Genomic DNA, 24,341 nt, shown 5'->3' with positions numbered 1-24,341 from the left:
AGTGAGAGTGGGCATCCCTTTATATTATCAGACTTATTGTAAAGATTGGCAGTTAAGCAGAGTGGCATTAGAGATATACAAAAAGCTTTTTTTAATTTTTTATTTATTTATGATAGTCACACACAGAAAGAGAGAGAGAGAGAGAGAGGCAGAGACACAGGCAGAGGGAGAAGCAGGCTCCATGCACCAGGAGCCCGACGTGGGATTCTCCAGGATCGCTCCCTGGGCCAAAAGCAGGCGCGCCAAACCCCTGCGCCACCCAGGGATCCAAGATATACAAAAAGCCTAATGGAACACACTGCAGAGCTCTGAAATACATCCATGCAAATTCATTTCTCACCAAACTTCGAATTGATGAGGGTTTCTTTCTCTTTGTGTTTCTCTCTCTCTCTCTCTCTCTCTCTCTCTCTTTTTTAAGATTTTATTATTCACAAGAGACACACACAGAGAGAGAGGCAGAGACACAGGCAGAAGGAGAAGCAGGGTCCCTGCAGGGAGCCCAACGTGGAACTCGATCCCGGATCTCCAGGATCACGCCCTGGGCCGAAGGCAGGCTCTAAACCGCTGAGCCACCCAGAGATCCCCTTCAGTGTTTCTCTTCAAGCTTGGAGATGACATACTGTATTTCTATTCTTTTTTTTTTTTATTTATTTACGATAGTCACACACAGAGAGAGAGAGAGGCAGACACACAGGCAGAGGGAGAAGCAGGCTCCATGCACCGGGAGCCCGACGTGGGACTCGATCCCGGGTCTCCAGGATCACGCCCTGAGCCAAAGGCAGGCGCCAAACCACTGCGCCACCCAGGGATCCCTGTATTTCTATTCTTTTACGGTTAATCTTGAAATTTTAACATGCCTTCTTAATGAATAAATGTCTTAGGTTTGTCAATATTTTTACTTTCCTCATGAATGACCTCTGATTAATCCAGTTCTATTCACCCTTTCCTGACTCATCTGCTATTCCTCTGCTGACTTTATTTCTAGTTGTTTTTTAAACCTCCCAAATTAGACATGATTTTTATTTATAGTCAGTGTTTTTGCTAGCAAGCTGAAATAATCAGGTCAGAACACGGGATTCCTGCTCATGGGAAAGTATATGATGTGTCTTGGGCACACAGATCATATCTGCACCAGTGCCAGTCACTAGGTTTACAAAGACATGTTAGAGACAGGGGCTTCTAGAGAAGCCATAATTTTAATTTTTTTTAAATTTTTATTTATTTTATGATAGTCACACAGAGAGAGAGAGAGAGGCAGAGACACAGGCAGAGGGAGAAGCAGGCTCCATGCACCGGGAGCCCGACGTGGGATTCGATCCGGGGTCTCCAGAATCGCACCCTGGGCCAAAGGCAGGCGCCAAACCGCTGCGCCACCCAGGGATCCCTGAGGAGCCATAATTTTAAAAGTCCAGAGGACAAGTTCATACCATAGGTTAAGGCTAATATTTGGGTATAGAGAAATAACAAATTTGTGTATCCTTTCCTCAGTGGGAGAGCAGAAAAGGAGTATAGTGCAGTGGTCAAAAGCACTACTGCAACAGCAGGAATGTCTGCATTCAAATCTCAGCTCTAACAATGTGTAAACTTTAAAGAAGGTACTTAATCTCTCTGATCCTCAAGTTCTTCACCTGTAAAGTAGGGGGGAATAGATGCACCTGCCTTCATTGGTTTGTTGCCAGAATTAATTGAAACAACGTAAAGAGCTTGGCACAGTGCTTGGATAAAGGATCGTCTTGTGGTTGGCACACGTGGGTATTTTGGCTCTCCACCACCTGCCCCCTTCTTAATAGCACCCAGTTTCTTTCTGGGGACCTGCCTCTGCCCGCTGTATGTAATCTTAGAGGGATGATAAATCAAGATGTCTTCTTAGGAAGCTGAGTCATAAGCTTCCTCTCCCTGCCACAGTCCAGTCAGGGAGAACATATGACCTATGTACATGAATCAGAGAAAAGCAGAGGGAACACTGGTAGAAATTTCACTTAGCGGAGCGGACAGTTCTGGCTATGTGGAGCCTGCTGCCCCCTGTTCCTCCAAAGCATCCTTGCTTCCTACACCACCTCCCTTGATTCTGCAAGTTTCCCAACTTCAGTATTTCCTCACAACCAAGAATCCAGATAAAACAATGGGGATGCTGACAAATCAAGTGTCACTGAGTGTGGGCTTCATGCTGGATCTTTGCAGGAGTCCTGAAATTGGAGTGTTTAAGCTTATTATCAAAGGAGCTCAAAGAGGAAGAAAGTATAAAATCAGGGACCCCCAAAAAAAGACAGCCTATTTCAAATTCTCCCTAACAATGGAAAAGAAGAAACTGATTTTTTTTTAATTCATTACTACGCACTGGGTATTCAATTAGGAACTCAATATACTTTTCTCATTTGTTTAAGCAACTCTGTAAGAAAGGAATTATTCTCTTCTTAATAGAAACCAAGGCTCAGAGTATTTGAATATCTTGAACAAGATTCTAAGTACAGAACTGACTCCAGGTCTGACTTTAAATCCATGGTCTTCCCAGTGTACTAAACTGTCTGAGAGATAAGGCATCCTCTTGTCTTAAGACTTGATGGATCCTGAGCCCAAATATCACTCAGCTTCAGAACCCACAGTTATGCTTAGAGAAGATCATGCTAAGATGCAGTTAAGATTTGCAGGGCGGGGATCCCTGGGTGGCGCAGCGGTTTGGCGCCTGCCTTTGGCCCAGGGCGCAATCCTGGAGACCCAGGATCGAATCCCACGTTGGGCTCCCGGTGCATGGAGCCTGCTTCTCCCTCTGCCTATGTCTCTGTGCCTCTCTCTCTCTCTGTGACTATCATAAATAAAAAAAAATAAAAAAAATAAAAAGATTTGCAGGGCGGTTTTTTTTTAATATTTTTTAATTAATTTATTTATTTATGATAGGCACACAGTGAGAGAGAGAGAGGCAGAGACACAGGCAGAGGGAGAAGCAGGCTCCATGCACCGGGAGCCCGACGTGGGATTCGATCCCGGGTCTCCAGGATCGCGTCCTGGGCCAAAGGCAGGCGCCAAACCGCTGCGCCACCCAGGGATCCCTGCAGGGCGGTTTTTACCCTGCAAGAGTAGGTTCCTGCAGGTCTCCTACATCATGCACCTGTAGAAGCCCCACTGAACAGGATTTAGAAGGCACCACTCCATCAAGGAGACAGACCCAACCCTTGAAGGTCATCCCAGCCTGGAGCACAGAGCAAGAGGAAACAGGTCTGCTTGCTTGGAGGGTAAATCAGAACTGGTGGATGAGGCAGCACCAGGAGAGAGTACCTGCACTTCCCTCATTCCACCTCCCTTTGCTACCCCACAGCCCCCTGGTCCCTCTCATCTCTCCTGTCCTCACATGGTCCTGGGCAATAATATTCACCAACACCAACCTCCATCCAAACTAATCTGAACACTCCCTTAAAATTCACTAACTTGCCAGTTGATATGTTCATCTAAGGGCCACCAGTGAATAGCCTGGTCCACATGCCAGAAGCCAAAGCAATCTGGTGTGTCCCTCCTATCCGGTTAGCATATTCATCACATAACTGGCATAGTTGCCCAAAGGTAAGAAGATCCAGTAATCCATTTACTTTTGCACTTTGGTCACACAACACGATAGTAACTGTGCACATTGCTAAATGTTTCAGGTTATCCTTGGTAGCTCCTGATCATGACACTAAAAATGCAATTAGTACAGAGGGGCAATATAGTGACCCTAGAACTTGCAAGTAAGGCTGCCCTTAAGACTAAAAGCAGTTGGGGACCCCTGGGTGGAGCAGCGGTTTGGCACCTGCCTTTGGCCCAGGGCGCCATTCTGGAGACCCGGGATCAAATCCCACGTTGGGCTCCCGGTGCATGGAGCCTGCTTCTCCCTCTGCCTGTGTCTCTGCCTCTCTCTCTGTGTGTGTGTGACTATCATAAATAAATAAAAATTTATTTAAAAAAAATATATATATATATAAAGACTAAAAGCAGTTGGAATCAACATTGTGGAGTTTCGTCGCCTGTAGATGTAATTTGGAGATCACAATGCGCATCTGAGGAGGCTGGAACAGTCTATCCAATCACAGTGACTTGGTTAAAACCTGTGATGATCTTTATTAGTGTTAGTTCAACTTTTTTGGCTCTCACCAAAACCACAAACTTGAAAGCTGACCCAGCAGTTGTTGCGCCAGACTTCCAGCAGAAGGTACCTTGGGCCACGTTTGTTGGGGGCATAGGACAGACAGGGACACCTCCGGCCCCCCCACACACACACAACCTACCATGTTTGTTGGGGGCAGAGGACGGGCAGGATCTGTGGCTGCTACCTTTGAAGAATGGTGGAGAATAAAGATCTATGGCGGCTTTATTTCCTGGAGGCAATGAAAGAACCAGAGACACAGGAACATAGGAGACTCAGAGGAAACCTGGAAGTGGACAGCGGGCCCAGAACAGAGTCAGCAGTCAAGTTCCCATCGCTGGCAGAGTAGGTTGCCAGCTGCCTGGGGTTGTTGCAGGAATCGGGGTCACAACCATGTCCCTAGACCCACCGATGCAAGTAGGGCCGGCCCAGGTCTGTGTTGGGGCTCCCTCACTGCGGCCAGGATGGGATGGGCTTCCAGGGTGAGATGCAGACCGCAAGGTCACCTCCATCCAACAGGTACTGTGTGTGCACTGGAGAGGCTGTGGAGAAAAAGTGTGGGGCCAGGGAACCTACCTAAGCCTGACCTTGGGGTCTGCCCAGCAGGCCTCCCACTACCCATCATATGGGCTAAGGACTGAAATGAGAAAGGGAAGTGGGAAACAACTGCATGTTTTCAGATTTCCATGAATGTTTCCTCCACAAGTAAAAGTCAACAAGCCAAAAAGAAAGGTCAATTGTTTCTAAGGATTGAATCTGACATTACCCGAATGACCATTTTGGTCAGTCATGTAAGCCCTATGGCAATCATTTTACCTAACCACTCACTCCATTAGACAACTCCCTCCATCTCCTCTCTAGAATCCTCCTGGTAATTGTAGGAACAGGTGGACTGAATGGGGCAGATATAGATTTCAGCGCCCCAGCAAGGGATGCATCTCAGGCAGGGAGGCAGTCAGGGCTGCAGCCCAGGAGGTAGCCTGTGATGCTTCCTGCATCTGTTGAGAAATAATAATCAGAGTAATCCCGGCTGAGTGAAGAGAATCTTGAAAGGAGCAGAAGAGAAGTGGCTCATTGAATACAAGAGATCCTCAGTAAGAATACCAGCAGATTTCTCATCAGAAACTTTGGAGACCAGAAGGCAGTGGGCCAATATATTCAAGGTGCTAAAAGAAAAAAAAATGTCATCGAAGAACCCTATATCTGGCAAACAGTCCAAAAGTGAAGTAAAATTAAGACATTCTCAGATACACAAAAGCTTGAGGGGGTTTGTTACCATTAGACCTAATCTGCAAGAAAGGCTGAAGGGAGTCCTGTGGGGCGAAGTGAGGGGACACTAGACAATAACCTGAAGTCATATGAAGAAATAAGTATTTCAATAAAGGTAAACACATGGGCAATTATAAAAGCTAGTATTGTAACAATGGTTTGTAACTCTACTTTTTTGTTTTCCACATAAAAAAACCCTAATTTTTTTAACAAAATATTATTAGTCTGAAAGCTACGGTTATTGTAACTTTGCTTTTCAACTCCAAATTTTGTTCTCTTTGTAATTTAAGAATTCAATGTATTTAAAATAGTTACTCATGTTTTGAGGCACACAGTGTATAAAGATGTAACTGTGATACTGACAACCAAAAGGGGTGGGGATAGGACTGTAAAGAGCAGAGCTTTTCTTTTATTGAGGTTTAACTGGTATAAATTCAAATTAGAGTATTATAACTCAAAGATATTATAATTTTTTAAGATTCTTTATTTATTTATTCATGATAGACACACACACACAGAGAGAGAGAGAGAGAGAGAGAGAGAGGCAGAGGCACAGAGGGAGAAGCAGGCTCGATGCCGGGAGCCCGACACGGAACTCGATCCCGGGACTCCAAGACCGTGCCCTGGGCCAAAGGCAGGCGCTAAACTGCTGAGCCACCCAAGGATCCCCTAACTTAAAGATATTAAATGTAATTCCCATGGTAACAACAAAGAGTTATAAAATATATGTAGTAAGAATTTAAAAAGGGATTTTACTACAAAAGATAAACACATAAAAGAAGACAGTAATAGAGAAAATGATGGACAAAAAAGCTATAAGGCATATAAAATAAATAGCAAAATGACAAAAGTCCCTCTTTATCAATAGTTACTGAAATCTGAATGGATTACATTGTCCAATGAAAAGACAAAGATTGCCAGAATGGATAAAAACACATGATAGAACTATATGCTGCCTACAAGAGTTCACTTTAGACCCAAAGATACAAAAAGAGTGAAGTGAAAGGATGGAAAAAGATACTCCATGCAAATAGGAATCAAAAGATACCAGGTGATTGTACTAATATCAGACAAAATGGACGGTAAGTCAAATGTTTACAAGAGTCGGGATGCCGGGGTGGCTCAGTGGTTTAGCACCTGCCTTGGGCCCGGGGCATGATCCCAAGGTCCTGGGATCAAGTCCCGCACTGGGCTCCCCGCATGTCCCTCTGCCTGTGTCTCTGCCTCTCTCTCTGTGTCTCTCATGAATAAATAGATAAAATCTTTAAAAAAAAAAAGTTTACAAGAATCAAAGGACATTAATATATTAACATATTAATAAAAAGTTAAATACAGAAAGAAGTTATAACAGTTATAAACATTTATGCAACTAACAACAGACTCATCAAATATATGAGGCAAAAGCTGATAGAATTAAAGAGAGAAATAGACAGTTCTACAATAATAGTTGGGAGACTTCAATACCTTTCTTTTTTTTTTTTTTGAGATTTTATTTATTTACTCATGAGAGACAGAGAGGCCGACACACAGGCAGAGGGAGAAGCAGGCTCCCTGCAGGGAGCTCAATGCAGGACTCCATCCCCGAGATCATGCCCTGAGCCAACGGCAGACGCTCAGCCACTGAGCCCCCCAGGTGTCCCTAATACCCTACTTTCAATAATGGATAGAACATGCAGAAGATAAATGAGGAAGTAGAGGATTCAACAACAACAACAAAAAAAAGCCAGCTAGCTCTAATAAACATGTATAGAATGCTTTGCCCAACCAAACTCTACATGTTCTTCACAAGTGTACATGTGACATTTTTCCAGGATAAACTCTGTTAGATCACAAAGTCTCAATAGATTTTAAAAGAGATATTCAAAGTATCTTCTCTGACCTCAATAGGATGAAGTTAGAAATCAGTAACAGAAGTAAAACTGGAAAATTAACGAATTTGTGGAAATTACACAACTGTTAAAACAACCAGTGGATAAAAGAAGAAATCACAAGAGACACTGGCAAATACGTAGAAATGAATGAAAGTAAAAGAATACCAACACTTACGGGGCACAGTGAAGACAGTGTTAAGGGAGAGATTTATGGGTATAAATGCTTACATTTGGAACCAAGAAAGTCTCTAAGAACAAAACAAAGAAGAATAAACTAAACTCAAAACTCTCTGGAGGAAAGAAATAATAAAATTAGAGCAGATAAATGAAATAGGGAGTAGAAAAACAATAGAGAAAAATAATGAAATTAAATGTATTTCTTGGGCAGCCCCAGTGGCTCAGCGGTTTAGCGCCGCCTGCAGCTCAGGGTGTGATCCTGGGGACCTGGGATGGAGTCCCACGTCGGGCTCCCTGCATGAAGCCTGCTTCTCCCTCTGCCTGTGTCTCTGCCTGTCTCTCTCTCCTCTCTGTGTATTCTCATGAATAAATAAATAAAATCTTTAAAAAAAATAAAATAAATAAATGTATTTCTTTGAAAGATTAACAGGGTAGACAAACCTTTAGGTAGATGAATAGGTATGTTCCTTTAGGTAAGGAAATAGGAGAGAAAATTCAAATTACTAAAATCAAGAAATGAAAATCGGGACATTACTATCAATTCTACAGAAACAAAAAATATTATAGGAGAGTACTATGAAAAATTGTATATACCAGGGGCGCCTGGTGGCTCAGCGGTTGAGCATCTGCCTTCGGCTCAGGGCGTGATCCCGGGTCTGAGATCGAGTCCTACACTGGGCTCCCTGCATGGAGCCTGCTTCTCCCTCTGCCTGTGTTTCTGCCTCTATCCCTCTGTGTCTTTCATGAATATCTTCTTTCATGAATAAATAAATAGAATCTTAAAAAAAAGAACTGCCCCCATAATTGGTAGAACATGTCATGTCTATAAGAGAAAGTTAAATTCTCAACAAGTGATACATTTTTATAAAATGTTTTACTGAAAAAAATTATTCTCCTGGGCACCTAGGTGGTGCAGTTGGCTAAGCATCTGCCTCTTGGTTTTAGCTCAGGTCACGATCTCAGGGTTGTGAGATCAAACCCTTCATAAGGCTCCACCCTCAGCATGGAATCTGCTTAAGAAGACTCTCCATTCCTTTTCCTCTGACCCTCCTCCTAAAAATAAATAAATAAAATATTTAAAACATAATTTCCCCTTTTAAAGATATAATATCAGATCTCCTTTCAAACAGTCTTTTTGAAGTGATCTAATTTATGTCTACAAGACTGCTTCCCCCCACCTCCAGCCCCACAAGTCATGCAAGCTTTCCTATTCCCTGTCTTACTGTCAGGAAGCCCACTCCCCTCTTGCTTGAGTGATTCCTTTCTCCATACAAATGTCACAAGACACTACTGACCATAAGGCATTCTTGGAGAAGGTGTTTTGTCTTAGACTGTAGCTGTGTGTAGAAGGAACATCATTTTAACAAACTAAGAAACTGAGGTGTGATGGCCTCCCAGTGTCCAACTGGTGGGAGCCCATTTACTTTCTACTTGCATATTTTTGGTTAGAAACAGTATAATTCTAAATTCTGAGTCCATGATCTTACTTTCATACAGAAGTAAACAAAAATATATGGCACTGGGGGAGAAAAGTAAGTGCTATAAGAACTAAAGAACTATCTTGAGAGAGGAAAAATTTGGGAAGAACTAAAACCCTGGAGTAGTGACCCAGGCCCTGGTGATGGAAGGAAGCTCTTGAACTGTGCCCTTTTCTTCCCCACCTTACTACCTTGAGAAGATTGCTACCTGTGCCTTCACCACCGTGAAGATGTATATTGGCCCCCTGGGGTTGCCATTGCAGAGTATCACAACCCATGTGGCTTAAAGCAACGGGAATCTATTTTTCACAACTCTGGGGGGTAAAAGTACAGGTCCAAGATGTTAGTAGGGCTATGCTCCCTCTCAAACCTGTAAGGAAATCCCTTCTTGCATCTTCCTAATTTCTGGTTGTTTCCTGGCAGTCTTGGGCATTCCTTGACTTGCATAACTTGGCTTGTTCTGCCTTGGTCTTCCCATGATCTTCTTCTCCCTGTGTCTGTCTTCAGATGGCCATCTTCTTACAAGGACGCCAAATTGGATTAAGACCCATCCTACTTCAGTATGACCTCATCTTAACTAATTATATCTGCAATGGCCCTATTTCCAAATTAGGTGATATTGTGATGTACTGGGACTAGGACTTCTGGAGTTGAGGGGGAGATACAATTCAGCCCATAACAGGCTTATACACACAAACACAATCCTAGCAGCATGCAGTCCAGTGGAGTTATATCAGGAGTCACCAGAACCTAGTTAACCCCTGAATATTCTATATCACCTTCTTGATGGCCACAGCCCTAAAATCAGGTGATTCCAACTACAGGAGATAAGTTCTTTCAAAAGACGAGTGCCAGGGCATCTGGTGGCTTAGTCAGCTGAGCACCCGACTCTTGATTTTGGTTCAGATCACGATCTCAGGGTCCTGGGGATTGAGCCCTGTATCAGGCTCCACACTCAGGGGAGTCTGCTTGAGGAGTCTCTCCCTCTCTCTCTCCCTCTCTCTCAATTAAATAAATCTTAAAAAAAATAACTAATGAAAAGAGAAGATATAGGAAGGTTCCCCCACGAGGCATGATCATCTGGTGAGGGTCAGTAAGGAGGCAGATTGTGAGCTGTATCTCTACCATGATACATGCTTCTTCCCCTTTTAAGTCACCAGGTGTGACATAATCTAGAGACTGAGCACTGATCACCCGGAAATGAATTTACAGGCAGAAGTTTCAGACATCTTTGAATCACAATCATGATAAAAGATAGGAGCAAGCTGTACAAACTCTACTAGATGAATTAAAATTAATAGAACAAAGAACAAAAAAAAAGAACAAAAAAAGAACAAAAAAATTAAAAAATAAAAAATAAAAAAATAAAATTAATAGAACAGCAGAACTAGAATTTAAAATAAAGTGAATATCTGTAAAGAGATAAAATGATATTATTGACACAAAGAAGCACTAATAATAAACCAAGTGGAACTATTGAATATGAAAACTAACATTTGAAATAAAGAACACTGTAGCTGGGATAAGTAGTAGAAATAATGTAATTGAAAACACATCAGTGAGACAGAAGATCAAAGTTGAAGAACTCTCTAGAAAACACCAGAAAGAGGGATCCCTGGGTGGCTCAGTGGTTTAGCACCTGCCTTCGGCCTGGGGTATGATCCTGGAGTCCCAGGATTGAGTCCCACGTCGGGCTCCCTGCATGGAGCCTGCTTCTCCCTCTGTCTCTCTCTCTCTCTCTCTCTCTCTCTCTCTCTCTCTCTCTCATGAATAAATAAATAAAATCTTTTATAAAAGAAAATAAAACGCCAGAAAGAATGAAGCCAGGTAAAAATTTTTTTTAAAGTTGTGGGGTTCCTGGGTGGCTCAGTCAGTTAAGTCTCCCAACTCTTGATCTCAGCTCAGGTCTGACCTCAAGGTCATGAGTTCAAGCCCTGTGTTCAGCTCCATACTGGACATGGAGCCTACCTTAAAAAGAAAAAAAAACTTGAGTGATAGGAAAGATGAAAATAGAAGTATCAAAATTGATATTTAAAAGAAAAAATAAATGGAAGATAAATATTTTTAATGTGACTTGGAATAAAGGATCAGCAACCTCAGACAAAATGGCTCTGAGTGTCAAACATGAAAGAAAGAAAAAACACATGCACTAGATACACTGTAGTGAAATTTAAGAATATAAAAAGAAAAATATCTCAAAATCTTTTAGAGAGATTATTACTTACAAAAGAAAAATATTATAATTAATATCAGACCTGTTAATAACACTGGAAATAAGAAAACAATAGAATAATATATTCATAGTGCTAAGAGAAAATAATTTTGCACCTAGATTTTTATATACTTCATTTTAAGTGATGGTACAAGATAAATAGGTGAAGCACAGAAGATTTTTTAGGACAGTGAAACTATTCTGTACAATATTCTAATGGTAGATACATATCATTAAACAGTTTTCAAAGCCCACAGAATTACAACAGCAAGAGTGAACCCTAATGTAACCTGTGGACTTTTGAGTGAGAATGATGTGTCAATATATGTTCAAAGATTGTACAAATGTTTGACTGTAGGGGCACCTGGCTAGCTCCATCAGTGAAGCATGGACTCTTGATCCCAGGGTTGACTTCAAGGCCCATGTTAGGGACATAATTAACAATAAATAAATGAAATGTTCAACCCTAGTGTGGGAATTTGGGAGCAGGGGTACATAGGAAATCTCCCTACTCTTTGCTTAATTTTGCTGTGAACTTAAAATTCCATAGCAGTTTGTGGGGTTTTTAAAAGATTTTATTTATTTATGAGAGACACAGAGAGAAAGAAGCAGAGACACAGGCTGACAGAGAAGCAGGCTCCATGCAGGGAGCCCCACCAGACTCGATCTAGGGACTCCAGGATCAGGCCCTGGGCTGAAAGCAGGGCTTAACCACTAAGCCACCCAGGTATCCCCTGCACAGCAGTTTTTAAATAACTTTAGGGGTGCCTGGGTGACAAAGTCGGTTAAGCATCGGCCTTCAGCTCAGGTCATGATCCTGGGGGCCTGGGATAGAGCCCCACATAAGGTTCCCTGCTCAGGGGGGAGTTGGCTTCTCCCTCTGCCCCTCCCCCTGCTCATGCTCTCTCAAGCATGTGTCCTCCCTCTCTCAAATAAATACATATAATCTAAAAAAAAATACATATAATCTTAAAAATAAAGTCACTTAAAAAAAACTATCCTTTCTCCATTAACTGTTCTCTTGTATCAAAGATCAATTGACTCTCTTTGTGGGAGTCTATTTCAGGGCTCTGTATTCGGCCCCATTAATCTATTTGTCTCCTGTTTCATCGACACCACACTGCCTGGATTACTGTAGCTTTATACAGAGTTTTAAAGTTTGGTAGAATCAGTGCTTAGATTTTGTTGTTCTTCAGTATTCTGTTAGCTATTGAGTCTTTTTGCCTTTCTTTTTTTTAAAAAAGATTGATTGATTGATTGATTGATGACACAGAGAGAGAGAGGCAGAGACACAGGCAGAGAGAAAAGCAGGCTCCCTGCAGGGACCTGATGTGGAGTTGATCCCAGGAACCCGGGGTCACGCCTGGGCCGAAGGCAGGCGCTGCACGGCTGAGCCACCCGGGCGTCCCTCTTTTGCCTTTCCTTACAAACTTTGGAATCTGTTTGTTGATATCTACACATTTTGATAACTTGGATTTTAACCTCTATTTAGTTTAAAACATTTAAGAGTTTTTTCTTGAGATGTTCTTTTAACCATTTGTCCTTTACATGTGTATTGTTTAATCTGCAAATATTTTGGGATTATCTATCTTTCTGTTATTGATGTCTAGCTTAATTTCACTGTGATTTGAGACCATGTTTTGTATTATTTCTATCCTTTTAAATTTGCTAAGATGTGTTCTATGGCTCAGAATGTGGTTTATTTTGATGACTGTTCCATGAGAGCTTGAGAAGAGTATAGGTTAATATACAGCATGTTTGCAACCGTTTTTCATTCATTGCATTTGTTCCTTTAAAAAAAAATTTTTTTTCCCAGGGTGCCTGACTCAGTCTGGAGAGCACGGGACTCTGGATCTCAGGGTGATGAGTTCAAGCCCCACATTGGTCGTGGAGCCTACTTTAAGAAAGAGAAGAAGAAAAGAAAAGAAAAAGTCTTTCCCTGTTTCTGCCTTCTCTAGTTTAACTGGACATCTTATTTAATTCCAATTTCTATTTAGCATATCATTTATGCTTCCTTGAAAAATATGTTAGCGGTTGCAATATATATTTACAGCTAGCCTGAGCCCCTTTCAAGTAACTCACTGCTTCATAGGAAGCGCGGGTGCTTACAACCAGCATCCCTGGTCGTCTCCCCGGCCCCCGACACCGCTGTCGTTCGTGTTATTCATCCATGTGCTGTAACAACCCGACATACTATTGCTGTTGTTACTTTGAAAAACAATAATCTTTTGGATTGGTTATAAATAAGAAAAATAAAAGATTTTGTTTCACCCTCTCTTATTCCTTCTCCGCTCCTTCTCCTTTCTTCAGGAGTTTCCGATTGCAGCGGGCCCACCCCGCGGAGCCGCCTACTTCCGGCCCGAGTCCGACCCGGGACCCGGAGCACAGAGTCCTCTGAGCGGCTAGAGCGGCCGCCGGAGCCGGGCAGCCGATTGTAGCGGGTCCACCCCGCGGAGCCGCCTACTTCCGGCCCCAGAGTCGGACCCGGGAGCCAGGACCCAGGACCCGGGACCCGGAGCACAGAGTCCTCTGCGCGGCTAGAGCGGCCGCCGGAGCCGGGCATCCGAATGGTGGCCAGCTGGAGGCCGCGGCGGAAGTTCGGGGCGGCCACTTCCGGCCTGGCCGCTTCGGGCTCCCGGGTCCGGCGTCCGCGAGGCGCACCTGCCCCGAGTCCGAGCCGAGTGAGTGGGAGCCCGGGCGGTGGGCGCAGAGGCGTCGGAGCGGCCCTGGGGGGCGCCGGGTGCGGAGCGCGCGGGGCGAGAGGCAGGCGGGGGGCGGCGGAAGGCCCCGAGTAAAGCCGCCGTGGGGGGAGGGGGCGGCCGCTGGTTGGGGAAGGCGTCAGGAGGGGCGAGGTCTGGGCGAGGTCGGGGGATGGAGGCGGCGGGGGGCGCGGACCGAGCGGAGGAGGCCGCCGGGGAGGGCCGGGCGGCAGGTCACCGCGCAGCGTTCAGCGAGGGATGAGCGGTGATCGTGTCGGATGTTCGCCAACGCCGTGCAGATACCGTGCAATGCACTGTCTTCGTTTAATCGTCAAGTTGGTCACTTAGATGAGTGGCGGTGATGTCTTAATCACTTATCTGAGACATTTGCACCAATAGGTGGTGTGTTCAGGTGTCCGCCCCGTTAGCTTCCAGCAGCAGCGTTCCGCGCTTCCGCGTCGTCTGGGAGCGAAGGCGGAGCAGGTCCGCTCGTGGCACGCGGTGCGATGCCTGGGGCGCGACGCTGTGGACGGGGGAGCTGGCTTTGTATCAGGCTGTTGGGGAAGACTTTCCTGGGAGGGACGGCCCTCAAGTCACCTGTCAGCCTAAGGTAAAACCCAATAGGTGGTTCTTTTTTTTTTTTTTTTTTTAAGATTTTATTTATTCAGGAAAGACCCAGAGAGGCAGAGCCACAGGCAGAGGGAGAAGCAGGCTCCCTGCAGGGAGCCCGACGTGGGCCTCGATTCCGGGACCCAGGATCACACTCTGAGCCCAAGGCAGGTGTTAAATCGCTGAGCCACCCGGGGATTCCACCCAGTAGGTGCATCTTTTTTTTTTTAAATTTATGATAGTCACACACACACACAGAGAGAGGCAGAGACACAGGCAGAGAGAGAAGCAGGCTCCATGCACTGGGAGCCCGACGTGGGATTCGATCCCGGGTCTCCAGGATCGCGCCCTGAGCCAAAGGCAGGCGCCAAACCGCTGCGCCACCCAGGGATCCCCCAGTAGGTGCTTCTAAATGTCACCTGTATACAGACAGTTCCCAGTGTAGTACCAAACCAGCTTCAGCGTTTCTCTTGAATTTTGGATCAATATATCCAAAAGCTCTGATTCTCCACTTGTGAATCTGACAGGCATCTAAAATACGACATGTACAAAAAACAACTTTTAATTTTTACCCTTCAGATGTACTCCTGCAGTCATATCCCTCTGAGTGAATGGAAATTTCAATATCTTAGTAGCTTAGGCCAGAAATCTTGGTATCTCATTTCAGGTCTCATTCATCAGCAAATTGTATTAACTACACCTTTGAAATGCATCTAGAATCTGATCACTTATCACCTGCTCGCACCATTCTAGTGCAAGATACTGTCATCTCTGGATTATTGCTAGAGCCTTCCAAAAGGTCTTCCTATTTACATCCTTACCCCCCCACACACACCTCCACCCCCAGTCTGTTCTCAAAACAGCAGCTGTAGAGGCCACATGGCAGGTCATATCATTGCCTAGATCTTCCAGATGCTTCCAATCTCATTCAGAGAAAAAGCCCAAGTCCTACAGCCTATGGGGCACCCCACACTCCTCTCCCTTGCTCTCCCCTACTGCACTTCAGCCCTTCTGGCCTCCTTGCCCTTACATGAACACATGCAGTGGGCTTCCACCTCACAGCCTTTACACCCATGCATTCCCCTTCCTGGGATGTATCTCCTTTAATTCCACGTGGTACCTGCCCTCACTCCATCTGAACGTTTCCTTTGATGTTGATTTATAAAAGGTGCCTTCCCTGGCCATCGTGTGTAAAGTATCTCCTACCACCAATTATTGCCCTCATGCTGTGTATTTTTTCTATCCCTTATCATCTATCATCACCTGACTCAGGTATCTTGTCTGTCAACCTCCCTTTGCTTGTACCCTGCCTTAGAGGAGGAGCCTGGTTGTTCTGAGCTGTTTGCCCACTCTCCAGGACTTCTGAGGTGGGCCTGGGATGAAGCCTATTGTCCACCCCAGCCAGGTTCCCCACAGGAGCCATTATGTGGTGGACTTAGGATGCTGTTTGTACTGGAGGCTGCTGGGGAGACCTCATGGTGGACAAGGGGATATAGTCTCAGAGATCACTGGGTGCTTAGTCCATCTGCCCTTCCCAGGGCTTTCTGGCATCCCCAAACTTGGTCTCTGCTTCTCTGCTACTATAGACCTCTTGAGACCCAGGCATGGAAGTCTCAGTGTTGCTGTGAAAAGCAGGCTGGTCACATTCCTTTACAGTCTTTTCTCCACCTGTCATTTCACCTACCTCCTTGGGATGAGCTAAGAGACCCAATGATGGCCGTCAAGCAGCTCCTTCCTGTTGGGTCCCAGGTGAGTGGTCCTCATGGAGATATCACTCGGTAGCCTTAGCCCTTTCTTGGCTGGAATGTCTTCAAGGTTCTTTCTGAAAAGCTGGTCCCAGAGGGTAGATGGCTCCCTTTCTTCACCAATGTCCTCAGTCCCTGAGTTCAAGTCCCTGAAATGTGCTTCACGTTCTCTTCCCAATCCCTGGGCAGTAGAGGGCAGCAGTTGGGCAGACAAAGACAAGTCAAAATGGTACTGGTCTCAAAGAGCCCACTCTTGTGAGGACAGTAGTCTGGTACATGTATTCAAAGGGGTTTTGCCCATGATGTGCCTAGTGGGTCCTCCCCACCCCAGGACCACCCTGGGCCTGACCCTGGAGATGCAACAAAATATTGTCATTCCAGGTTTTGGTTTCCTTTGAAGACGTGGCTGTGCTCCTCTCCCGGGAGGAGTGGAGCCATCTGGGCCCTGCTCAAAGGGGCCTCTACAGTGATGTGATGCTGGAGACCTACAGGAACCTGATCTCACTGGGTAAGGCTCTGGGTTCCTTGCTAGTGAATAGGACTGGGGTTAGGCTCAAAGCTCAGGGGCATCTTCCCCTCGGGGCCCAAATATAAAGCATTTCTGACCCTGGACTCAAGTGGGCCTTGTCTGCACAGAGGAGAGGACAGTCAGTGCTATGGACTCCCCCAATTTCCTTGTAGGAAATATGGAAGAGGAATAGCATTCATTGAACCCTAAATATATTCATATCCCCAGTTAATCATAATGTATCTTCAAGGTTGATGTTGGGTTAAATGGTTTATAACTGAATCCAAAGCTGACAAAGATCCTCACTTTCTTAAGTTCACACAGGCAGTCAGGGGCAGATCTGGGATTTGAATCCATTTGGTTTCAGAGCCCTCCCAGAATATGCTGCTTCCCTTTAGTCCTTGTGGACATCAACACCAAGACACTCTTATGATCTTCTAGTATAATGTGTGCAGGCCCCAACTCTGTCCCTTATCCTTATCCCCCAAAGAGCTGGGTTTAACTTTTCTTCAGCTGGGGCAGAGGCCTGCATCTGTCTCCTCGGTTTACAGATAGGGGCAGGGGAGGTCATGACCAGCACACAAGTGCCACCCATGGGGCCATCCTGCCCTGGACTTGGATGAATTGTCAGCCTTTCTTCCTTTCTCTGGAGCAGGACTTCAAGGTTCAAAACCTGATGTCATCTCCAGGCTAGAGAAGGGGGAAGAACCATGGGCCCCATACTCAGCGAAAATTGAGGAGAGCTGGATCCGGAGTCATAAGAGTGAAAGTGAGTCTCCAGGAATGCCTCCATGCTCCCCTGCCCCAACTGGCAGGTGCTGCCACTTTGCCAGGCCCTGCTATGCAAGCTCTGGACCTCATCTTTTGTCAGTGCTGGGGCTTTGCTTTCCCTCTTCTCCATGTCTACCTCTTTTCTCTTTTTTCTGTGTTAATACCCCTATTTTTTACCCATAAGTGAGTTTATGTTTCCTTTACCCTACAAAATGCTCTTTCAATCCCAGAAAGGAGCTCAGGTATATCATCCACTCCTTCTCAGGCCTTGCTGGCCAGCTGTTCCTTAGCTGCTTAGAAAGACCATCCAGAGACATGCCATCGACCCAGACTCACTCCTGCTATTGCTCACTCAGAGTTCCCAGGCTGATTCAGGGCCTTGGGGAAAAACATGAGCTAGGGTTTCTTGCTGTGTAGCAAAGGATATGGGCATGTAAATAATGTAAATAGTACACAGTAAGTGGAGAAGAGTCCACTTTGCTGACACAGTGAACTTACACAGTCCTCCCATATCCTCGCAGAGTCGGTACCCAAGGAACTCTGAGGCATGGAGAGATTTGGTTGCTGGCCTGAGATCACAGCTGGCCAGGAACAGACCTGGGTTGGATCTCTGGCATACTGGCTCCATACCCCATCTGAATTTCCCACCTCTTAGAAACAGCTTTATTAAGGTATCTTAAGCACATAATATGCTATACATATTTAAGATGTGCAATTTGGTAACATTTCTGCATTATATGTGTATGAAACTGTTCACTACAGTCAAGATTGCAGACATATCCATTACCCCCCAAAATTCTCTGTTGTCTCTTTGTAATCCCATCCTCTCACCCCTTCCCGTCTCTGTCATGAAGCAGTTACTGATCTGCTTGCTATCAATATGAATTACATTTTCTAGAATTTCATATCATTGGAATCATAGAGCATGTACCCTTTTTTTGTCTGAGATCTCTTGACCCAATATAATTCTTTTGATATTTATCTGTTATATATCAATAACTCCTTTATTTATTTTGATTAATATCCTATTTATATGGATATGCCACAGTTTGTTTATCAATTCTTTTAACATACATTTGTGTTGTTTCCAGTTTGGGGTTAATACAAATAAAGCTGCTATGAACATTTGTGTACAGTTCTTTGTATGACCATACATTCCTTTTCTCTTGGATAAATACCTAGTAATAGAATGGCCGGATTACATTAAATATACATGGCAGGTGTATATTTAACTTTTAGGAAACCGCCAGAATGTTTTCCAAACTGGTTGCACCATTTGACATTCTCACCAGCAATGGATGGGAGTTCCATTTTCTCCACATCCTTATCAACACTTGGTGTGTTGAGTCTTTTTCATTTTAGCCACTATGATAGTTGTATAGTGGTGTCTCGTGATTTTACTTTTAATTTTAATTTTTCTAATAGTTAAAGATTTTGACTATCTTTCCATGTGCTTCTTTTCCTTCTGTGTATTTACAATGGCGAAGCATCTGTTCATGTCTTCACATGTTTTTTTTTAATCTTTTTTTTTTAATTTTTATTTATTTATGATAGTCACACACAGAGAGAGAGAGGCGCAGAGACATAGGCAGAGGGAGAAGCAGGCTCTATGCAGAGAGCCTGACGTGGGACTCGATCCCGGGACTCCAGGATCATGCCCTGGGCTGCAGGCGGCACTAAACCACTGCGCCACCCAGGGATCCCTCTTCACATGTTTTTTAACTGGGTTTTTGTTTTCTTATTCTTAAGTTTTAAAGAGTTGCTTTCTAAATGTAGGAATGTTCCAGTTACAGGCCCTTTATCAGATATATGCTCTGCATAGATTTTCTCTCCCTGTGTGCCTTGTCTTTTTGTTCTTTTACCAGTGTCCTTTGAAGACTAGAAGTTTTATTAAATTTTGATGAAGTTTATCAGTTTGTTCTTTTATGGATTGTGCTTTTGGTGTCATATCTAAGAAAACTTTGTTTAACCCAGAAGATTTTCTTCTTATAGAAGAAAATTTTATAACTAAAAATTTTAGGTATTTGGGTCTGTGATTCATATTGAGTTAATTTTGTGTCTGGTGTGAGTTACGGAACCAAGTAAAATTTTTTACAAGTGGATATCCACTTCCAGTCCCATTTGTTAAAAAAAAAAAAAAAAAAAAAAAAAAAAAAAATCCTTTCTCTAATTGTATTGCCTTTGTCCCCTTGTCAAGAATAGTAAAAAAGTAGTAAAGTAAATACCTTTAAAGTTCTGTGAGTAGTTCACTGAAGTCTGTTAAAATGACTTAGTCCAATTTTAGACCCCATCTAATCAACATTTTCAGCTCACTCTCCTTGTCTGGATAAACAGTCTGAAAATAACAGCCTGTTACAGCTTAATAATAACCAGTCTACAAAAGAGAGGTTCCAGGGATGCCTGGGTGGCTCAGTGGTTGAGCATCTGCCTTTGGCTCGGGTCGTGATCCCAGGATCCTGGGATTGAGTCCTGCATCAGGCTCCCCAGAGGGGCCCTGCTTCTCCCTCTGCCTATGTCTCTGCCTCTCTCTGTGTCTCTCATGAATAAAATCTTTAAAAAGAAAAAAAGTCCAGTATCCTCCTAAGAGATAGTTGTTTCATATAAATGTTCCTATTTATGCTCTAATTCTTTCTCCCATAGTAAAATATTAGTAACTCATTTTTCTTCATTCTTTCAGGTTTTCAGTCTCTGATGGAAAAGAAAGGATTGACTCCAAAACAGGAAATTTCCAAAGCAATGGGGTTCCGGAGAGCAAAGTCAGAATATGTAAGGAATGTTTCCAAGGAATCTGAGTTTGAAGAGATGAATAAAACCGAGGGAAAGTTAAAGAATTACAGGAAAAAATCTGCAGAGGAAGAACTTAAGAAATCCTTCTCCCAGAAGAACAGTTCCAGGCCAGTGACGTTGACACATGTGAAATCCCCTGTTGCAGGAAAAGGCCAAAAATCCAGTTCTCTGGAGGTAGACTACACTATAGATGCAAGCCCTGTCAGATTTCATAGAGCATCTACAGGGGGTAGTCTCCCCCAGAATGTGCCATGTGTAAATGACTTTCAACAAAGTCAGGACCTCATTAATCTCCAGTGTTTGCATCTAGGAGAAAGAGCTTGTCAGACAGATGTGCTCATGAAAGCACCCAGGCAGAGTTCAGTTCTCAGTGAGAATCAGAGGGTTAACAATCCAGAAAAATCCTTTGAATGTACTGAGTGTAGAAGACTTTTCAGCCCAAGTAAAGCTCTGTCTCAGCATCAGAGAAGTCACACTGGAGAGATACCCTGTGAGAGTGGTGGATGTGGAAGAACTTCCCACCACTGCTCTGTCCTCAGCCAACATCAGGAAGTTCACCGTGGAGGGGAGTCCCATACCTGTGCTGAGTGTGGCAAAGCTTTCAAGGCCCATTCCTACTTCATTCAGCAGCATAACACTCACATAGGAGAAAGGCCTTATGAGTGCAGTGAGTGTGCACATTTATCTTACAGTCAACATCTTCAAATTCATAGTGGGCAGAAACCTCATGAGTGTAGTCAGTGTGGAAAAGCCTTTAGTCATAGTTCTAACCTGTTTCATCATCAGAGAATTCATAGTGGAGAGAAACCATACGAGTGTAAGGAATGTGGGAAGGCGTTCGGTAGGCACTCGCACCTCCTTCAGCATAAGAGAATTCATTCTGGAGAGAAACCTTATGACTGTACTGAGTGCGGCAAAGCCTTCGGTGCACGGTTATCTCTCATTCAGCATCAGAGAACTCATACAGGAGAAAAACCCTACGAATGCAATGAATGTGGGAAATCCTTTAGCCTGAACCGAACCCTTATTGTTCATCAGAGGATTCACACTGGAGAGAAACCCTATAGGTGTAATGAATGTGGGAAATCCTTCAGTCAGCGCACACAAGTCATTCAGCACAAGAGAATTCACACTGGAGAGAAGCCCTATGTCTGCAATGAGTGTGGAAAGTCATTCAGTGCTCGCTTGTCCCTCATCCAGCATCAGAGAATTCACACTGGAGAAAAACCTTATGGATGCAGTGAGTGTGGGAAAACGTTCAGTCAAAAGGGACATCTGATTCAGCATCAACGAATTCACACTGGAGAGAAACCCTATGAGTGTAATGAGTGTGGAAAAGCCTTCAGTCAGAGTTTTAATCTTATTCATCATCAAAGGACACACAATGGTGAGAAGCCCTATGAATGTAATGAATGTGATAAAGCCTTCAGTGTGCTCTCTTCCCTTGTTCAACATCAGAGGGTCCATAATGGTGAGAAGCCCTATGAGTGTCACAAATGTGGGAAGGCCTTTAGCCAGGGCTCGCACCTCATTCAGCATCAGAGGAGCCACACTGGAGAGAAACCCTATGAGTGTAATGAGTGTGGGAAAACCTTTGGGCAGATATCCACCCTAATTAAGCACGAGAGAACACACAATGGAGAGAAACCCTATGAGTGTGGTGACTGTGGGAAAGCCTTCAGCCAGAGTGCACACCTCGTCCGCCATCGAAGGATTCACACTGGAGAGAATCCCTATGAGTGCAGAGACTGTGGGAAAGCCTTCAATGTCCGTTCCTCTCTTGTTCAGCATCACAGAATTCATACAGGGGAGAAGCCTTATGAATGCAAGAAGTGTGGCAAGGCCTTCAGTCAGCACTCACAATTTATTCAGCATCAGAGGATTCACACTGGAGAGAAGCCCTATATTTGCAATGAATGTGAGAAAGCCTTCAGTGCACGTTTATCCCTTATCCAACACAAGAGAATTCACACAGGAGAGAAACCTTACAAATGCACTGAATGTGGAAAATCCTTCCGACAAAGCTCTCACCTTATTCGACATCAGAGAGTTCACAGTGGAGAGCGACCTTATATGTGTAATGAATGTGGGAAAACTTTTAGCCAGAGAATAACTCTTACTAGTCATGAGAAAACTCACACCGGAGAGCAAGCCTATAAGTGTGTTAAACGTGAGGACCTCTTAACTGCACAGTCAGCTTCCATTCAGCACCATAAAGTTCACAATGGAGAATAACATCTTTATTCAATAAAGTCTTCACTATTTTACATCAGGAGCAGTATACTGATGGGAAAGCCATCACTTTTACAGCTTTCATTTTGGAGATTGATCTCTTAAGTGATTTATCAGTCTCCCAGTGCACTGTTAACTAAAAGCAGGATGCCAAAATATGTGGCAAAAATTCCAAGGTCACATGCCATCCCTTAGATTCAGAGGGTGGATCTATGCTTGAGTGTTTTAAAGGATCACAATTTAATTACACTTACTCAAGATTGTGTTTTCATAGCACCAGACTTTAAGGTGCACTGAGGTACTTTGTGGGACCACCTGCTTTTCCTTCCTCATTGTCTATTTAAGGTTCAAGAAAAGTAGTTGGAATCCTTGCTCTTTGATTCATGATAGAGCCAGATTGGGATTTCATTGTTGGTTTGTTTGGGCCTCTTCAAAATGTTTTTGTTTTATTGTGAGGAGATGTGCCTTCAGAAGTGTTATCCCTTTCAGCATCAGATAATCTAAACAGCAGAGAAATCTTGGCAAAATTTGCTAAGGAATGAATTTAGGTTTTTATGTAGATTCAAACTTTGAGATCCTGCTAAGAACTCCAATGACACATGTAAGATGAGTTTTTCTACAAGGTAATTTGGAAAATCAAAACCCTATGAATTGGGAGGAAAATAAGCATAAGGTAGACACACAGTGGCATGGAATATGACTTACAGATTTTGTTCTTAAAACCAAGGTTGGTGTATTCCATATCAGTTTTTCAGCAAGCAAAGGTGAGTGGTCATCAGTTGTTCCCTTTTACTGAGCAGCCTGGCACTGAACAGACCCTGAAAAGTGGCATGTCCCTCTGCTACACCAGAGGACAGGACTCCAGGAGAGGCAGGGTCATTAAGCAGCTTTGAGCAGGTTGATAATTATTCAGGTTGTTTGTCAACCCATGCACTCTTTTCTACATACTTTAAAGGTGCCTTTTGTCCTCTGGAGTGACATTGGTCAGCAGCGTCTCTGTGTCTTTTGGTTCTTGATGTTCAAACTGATTTTTTTTCCTAGCCCCAGTTTTCAGAATTGCTACCCTTGCCTGTAGTGTTTCTGCCTGATTCACTTGTGAGTGGCTCACTTCAGTATCCTTAGAACCTCCTTCTCCAGGAACTTCTTTAGCACTTTCTCCTACTTTTTTTGTGGAGGAAAGATTAGCATCAAAGTGAGCTGAAATGGGTTGTAGATATGAGAAATTCAGCAACAGCAGTCTATGAGAGACTTCTGGAAGCTGAAATCTGGCAATGAGAGCTTAGAGTCTGATGAACAAGCTGGATGCCATATGTACAAACATCTCGGGATTGGCCAGTTAATATTTGTGATAAGCTACAATGGAATGATGCTTTGTATATAAGAATTGGGGTAAGAAAGAAGAAAGGTTAAGAGTAATGAATTACTTAGTAATTAGCCATTTTATTCCTTTATAGAGTCCTTTTCACTAATAAAGTTATTCCAGTTTTCCTGTTTATTAAAGGAGCTTTCTTAGAATTTGATCTTTTCTCCTTCATTGACTTGACCTATATTTCAGGTCTTATTTTCCAGGCTGTTGTCCATATTGCAGTGGTAGTGGTCTTTGCTTATCTTAGAATGTTGAAAAGCTGATTGGAAAATCTGCCTCTCCATTGTAATCCTCCTAAACACATTTCACCACAAATAGGTTTGACTTAAAATAAAATAAAAACTGGAATGAATTTACTGTGATAATAAGGGCTATATGCTGAACAAAAATTCTGATTAAGTCTATAAAGCCTTTACTTTTATTTTTACTGTAGCATATACCAGGCATTGTGATTAATGCTTTGCGTGGGTTTTCTCATTAAACCCCCACATCATTTCAGTGAA

The 24,341-nt window shown here is 43.7% G+C and overlaps 2 protein-coding genes across 7 annotated transcripts in view; one reads left to right on the top strand and one right to left on the bottom strand.

Annotated features, from left to right (window-relative positions):
- Positions 1-15,654, bottom strand: part of CUNH8orf33 (chromosome unknown C8orf33 homolog) — a 21,654-nt gene extending 6,000 nt beyond the window's left edge. The window contains exons 1-3 of the mRNA XM_055314053.1: positions 15,636-15,654; positions 13,783-13,943; positions 13,474-13,699 (exon numbers count right to left, since the gene is read on the bottom strand). Of these exons, the coding sequence (XP_055170028.1) occupies positions 13,474-13,699; positions 13,783-13,943; positions 15,636-15,654 (406 nt within the window). The remainder of the gene's footprint in view (positions 1-13,473; positions 13,700-13,782; positions 13,944-15,635) is intronic.
- LOC129502610 (zinc finger protein 252) lies at positions 13,585-24,341 on the top strand. Of its 6 annotated transcripts, none has more exons than XM_055314342.1 (6): positions 13,585-13,802; positions 14,474-14,636; positions 16,086-16,178; positions 16,556-16,682; positions 17,338-17,451; positions 20,131-24,341. In XM_055314342.1, the coding sequence occupies exons 3-6, from the start codon at positions 16,140-16,142 to the stop codon at positions 22,473-22,475; spliced, it is 2,625 nt and encodes an 874-aa protein (XP_055170317.1). In that variant the 5' UTR covers positions 13,585-13,802; positions 14,474-14,636; positions 16,086-16,139; the 3' UTR covers positions 22,476-24,341. The 6 variants fall into 6 exon arrangements, with proteins under 6 accessions (XP_055170317.1, XP_055170316.1, XP_055170318.1 ...); XM_055314341.1 differs by having other exon boundaries at positions 16,016-16,178; XM_055314345.1 differs by having other exon boundaries at positions 13,665-13,802; positions 14,474-14,596; positions 16,016-16,178.

The sequence above is a fragment of the Nyctereutes procyonoides genome, unplaced genomic scaffold (genome assembly GCF_905146905.1).
Source record: "Nyctereutes procyonoides isolate TBG_1078 unplaced genomic scaffold, NYPRO_anot_genome, whole genome shotgun sequence".
In the NCBI taxonomy this organism is placed as follows: Eukaryota; Metazoa; Chordata; class Mammalia; order Carnivora; family Canidae; genus Nyctereutes; species Nyctereutes procyonoides.
Note: the sequence above shows the minus strand (reverse complement) of the source record. Positions and strands in the feature narration are given on the sequence as shown.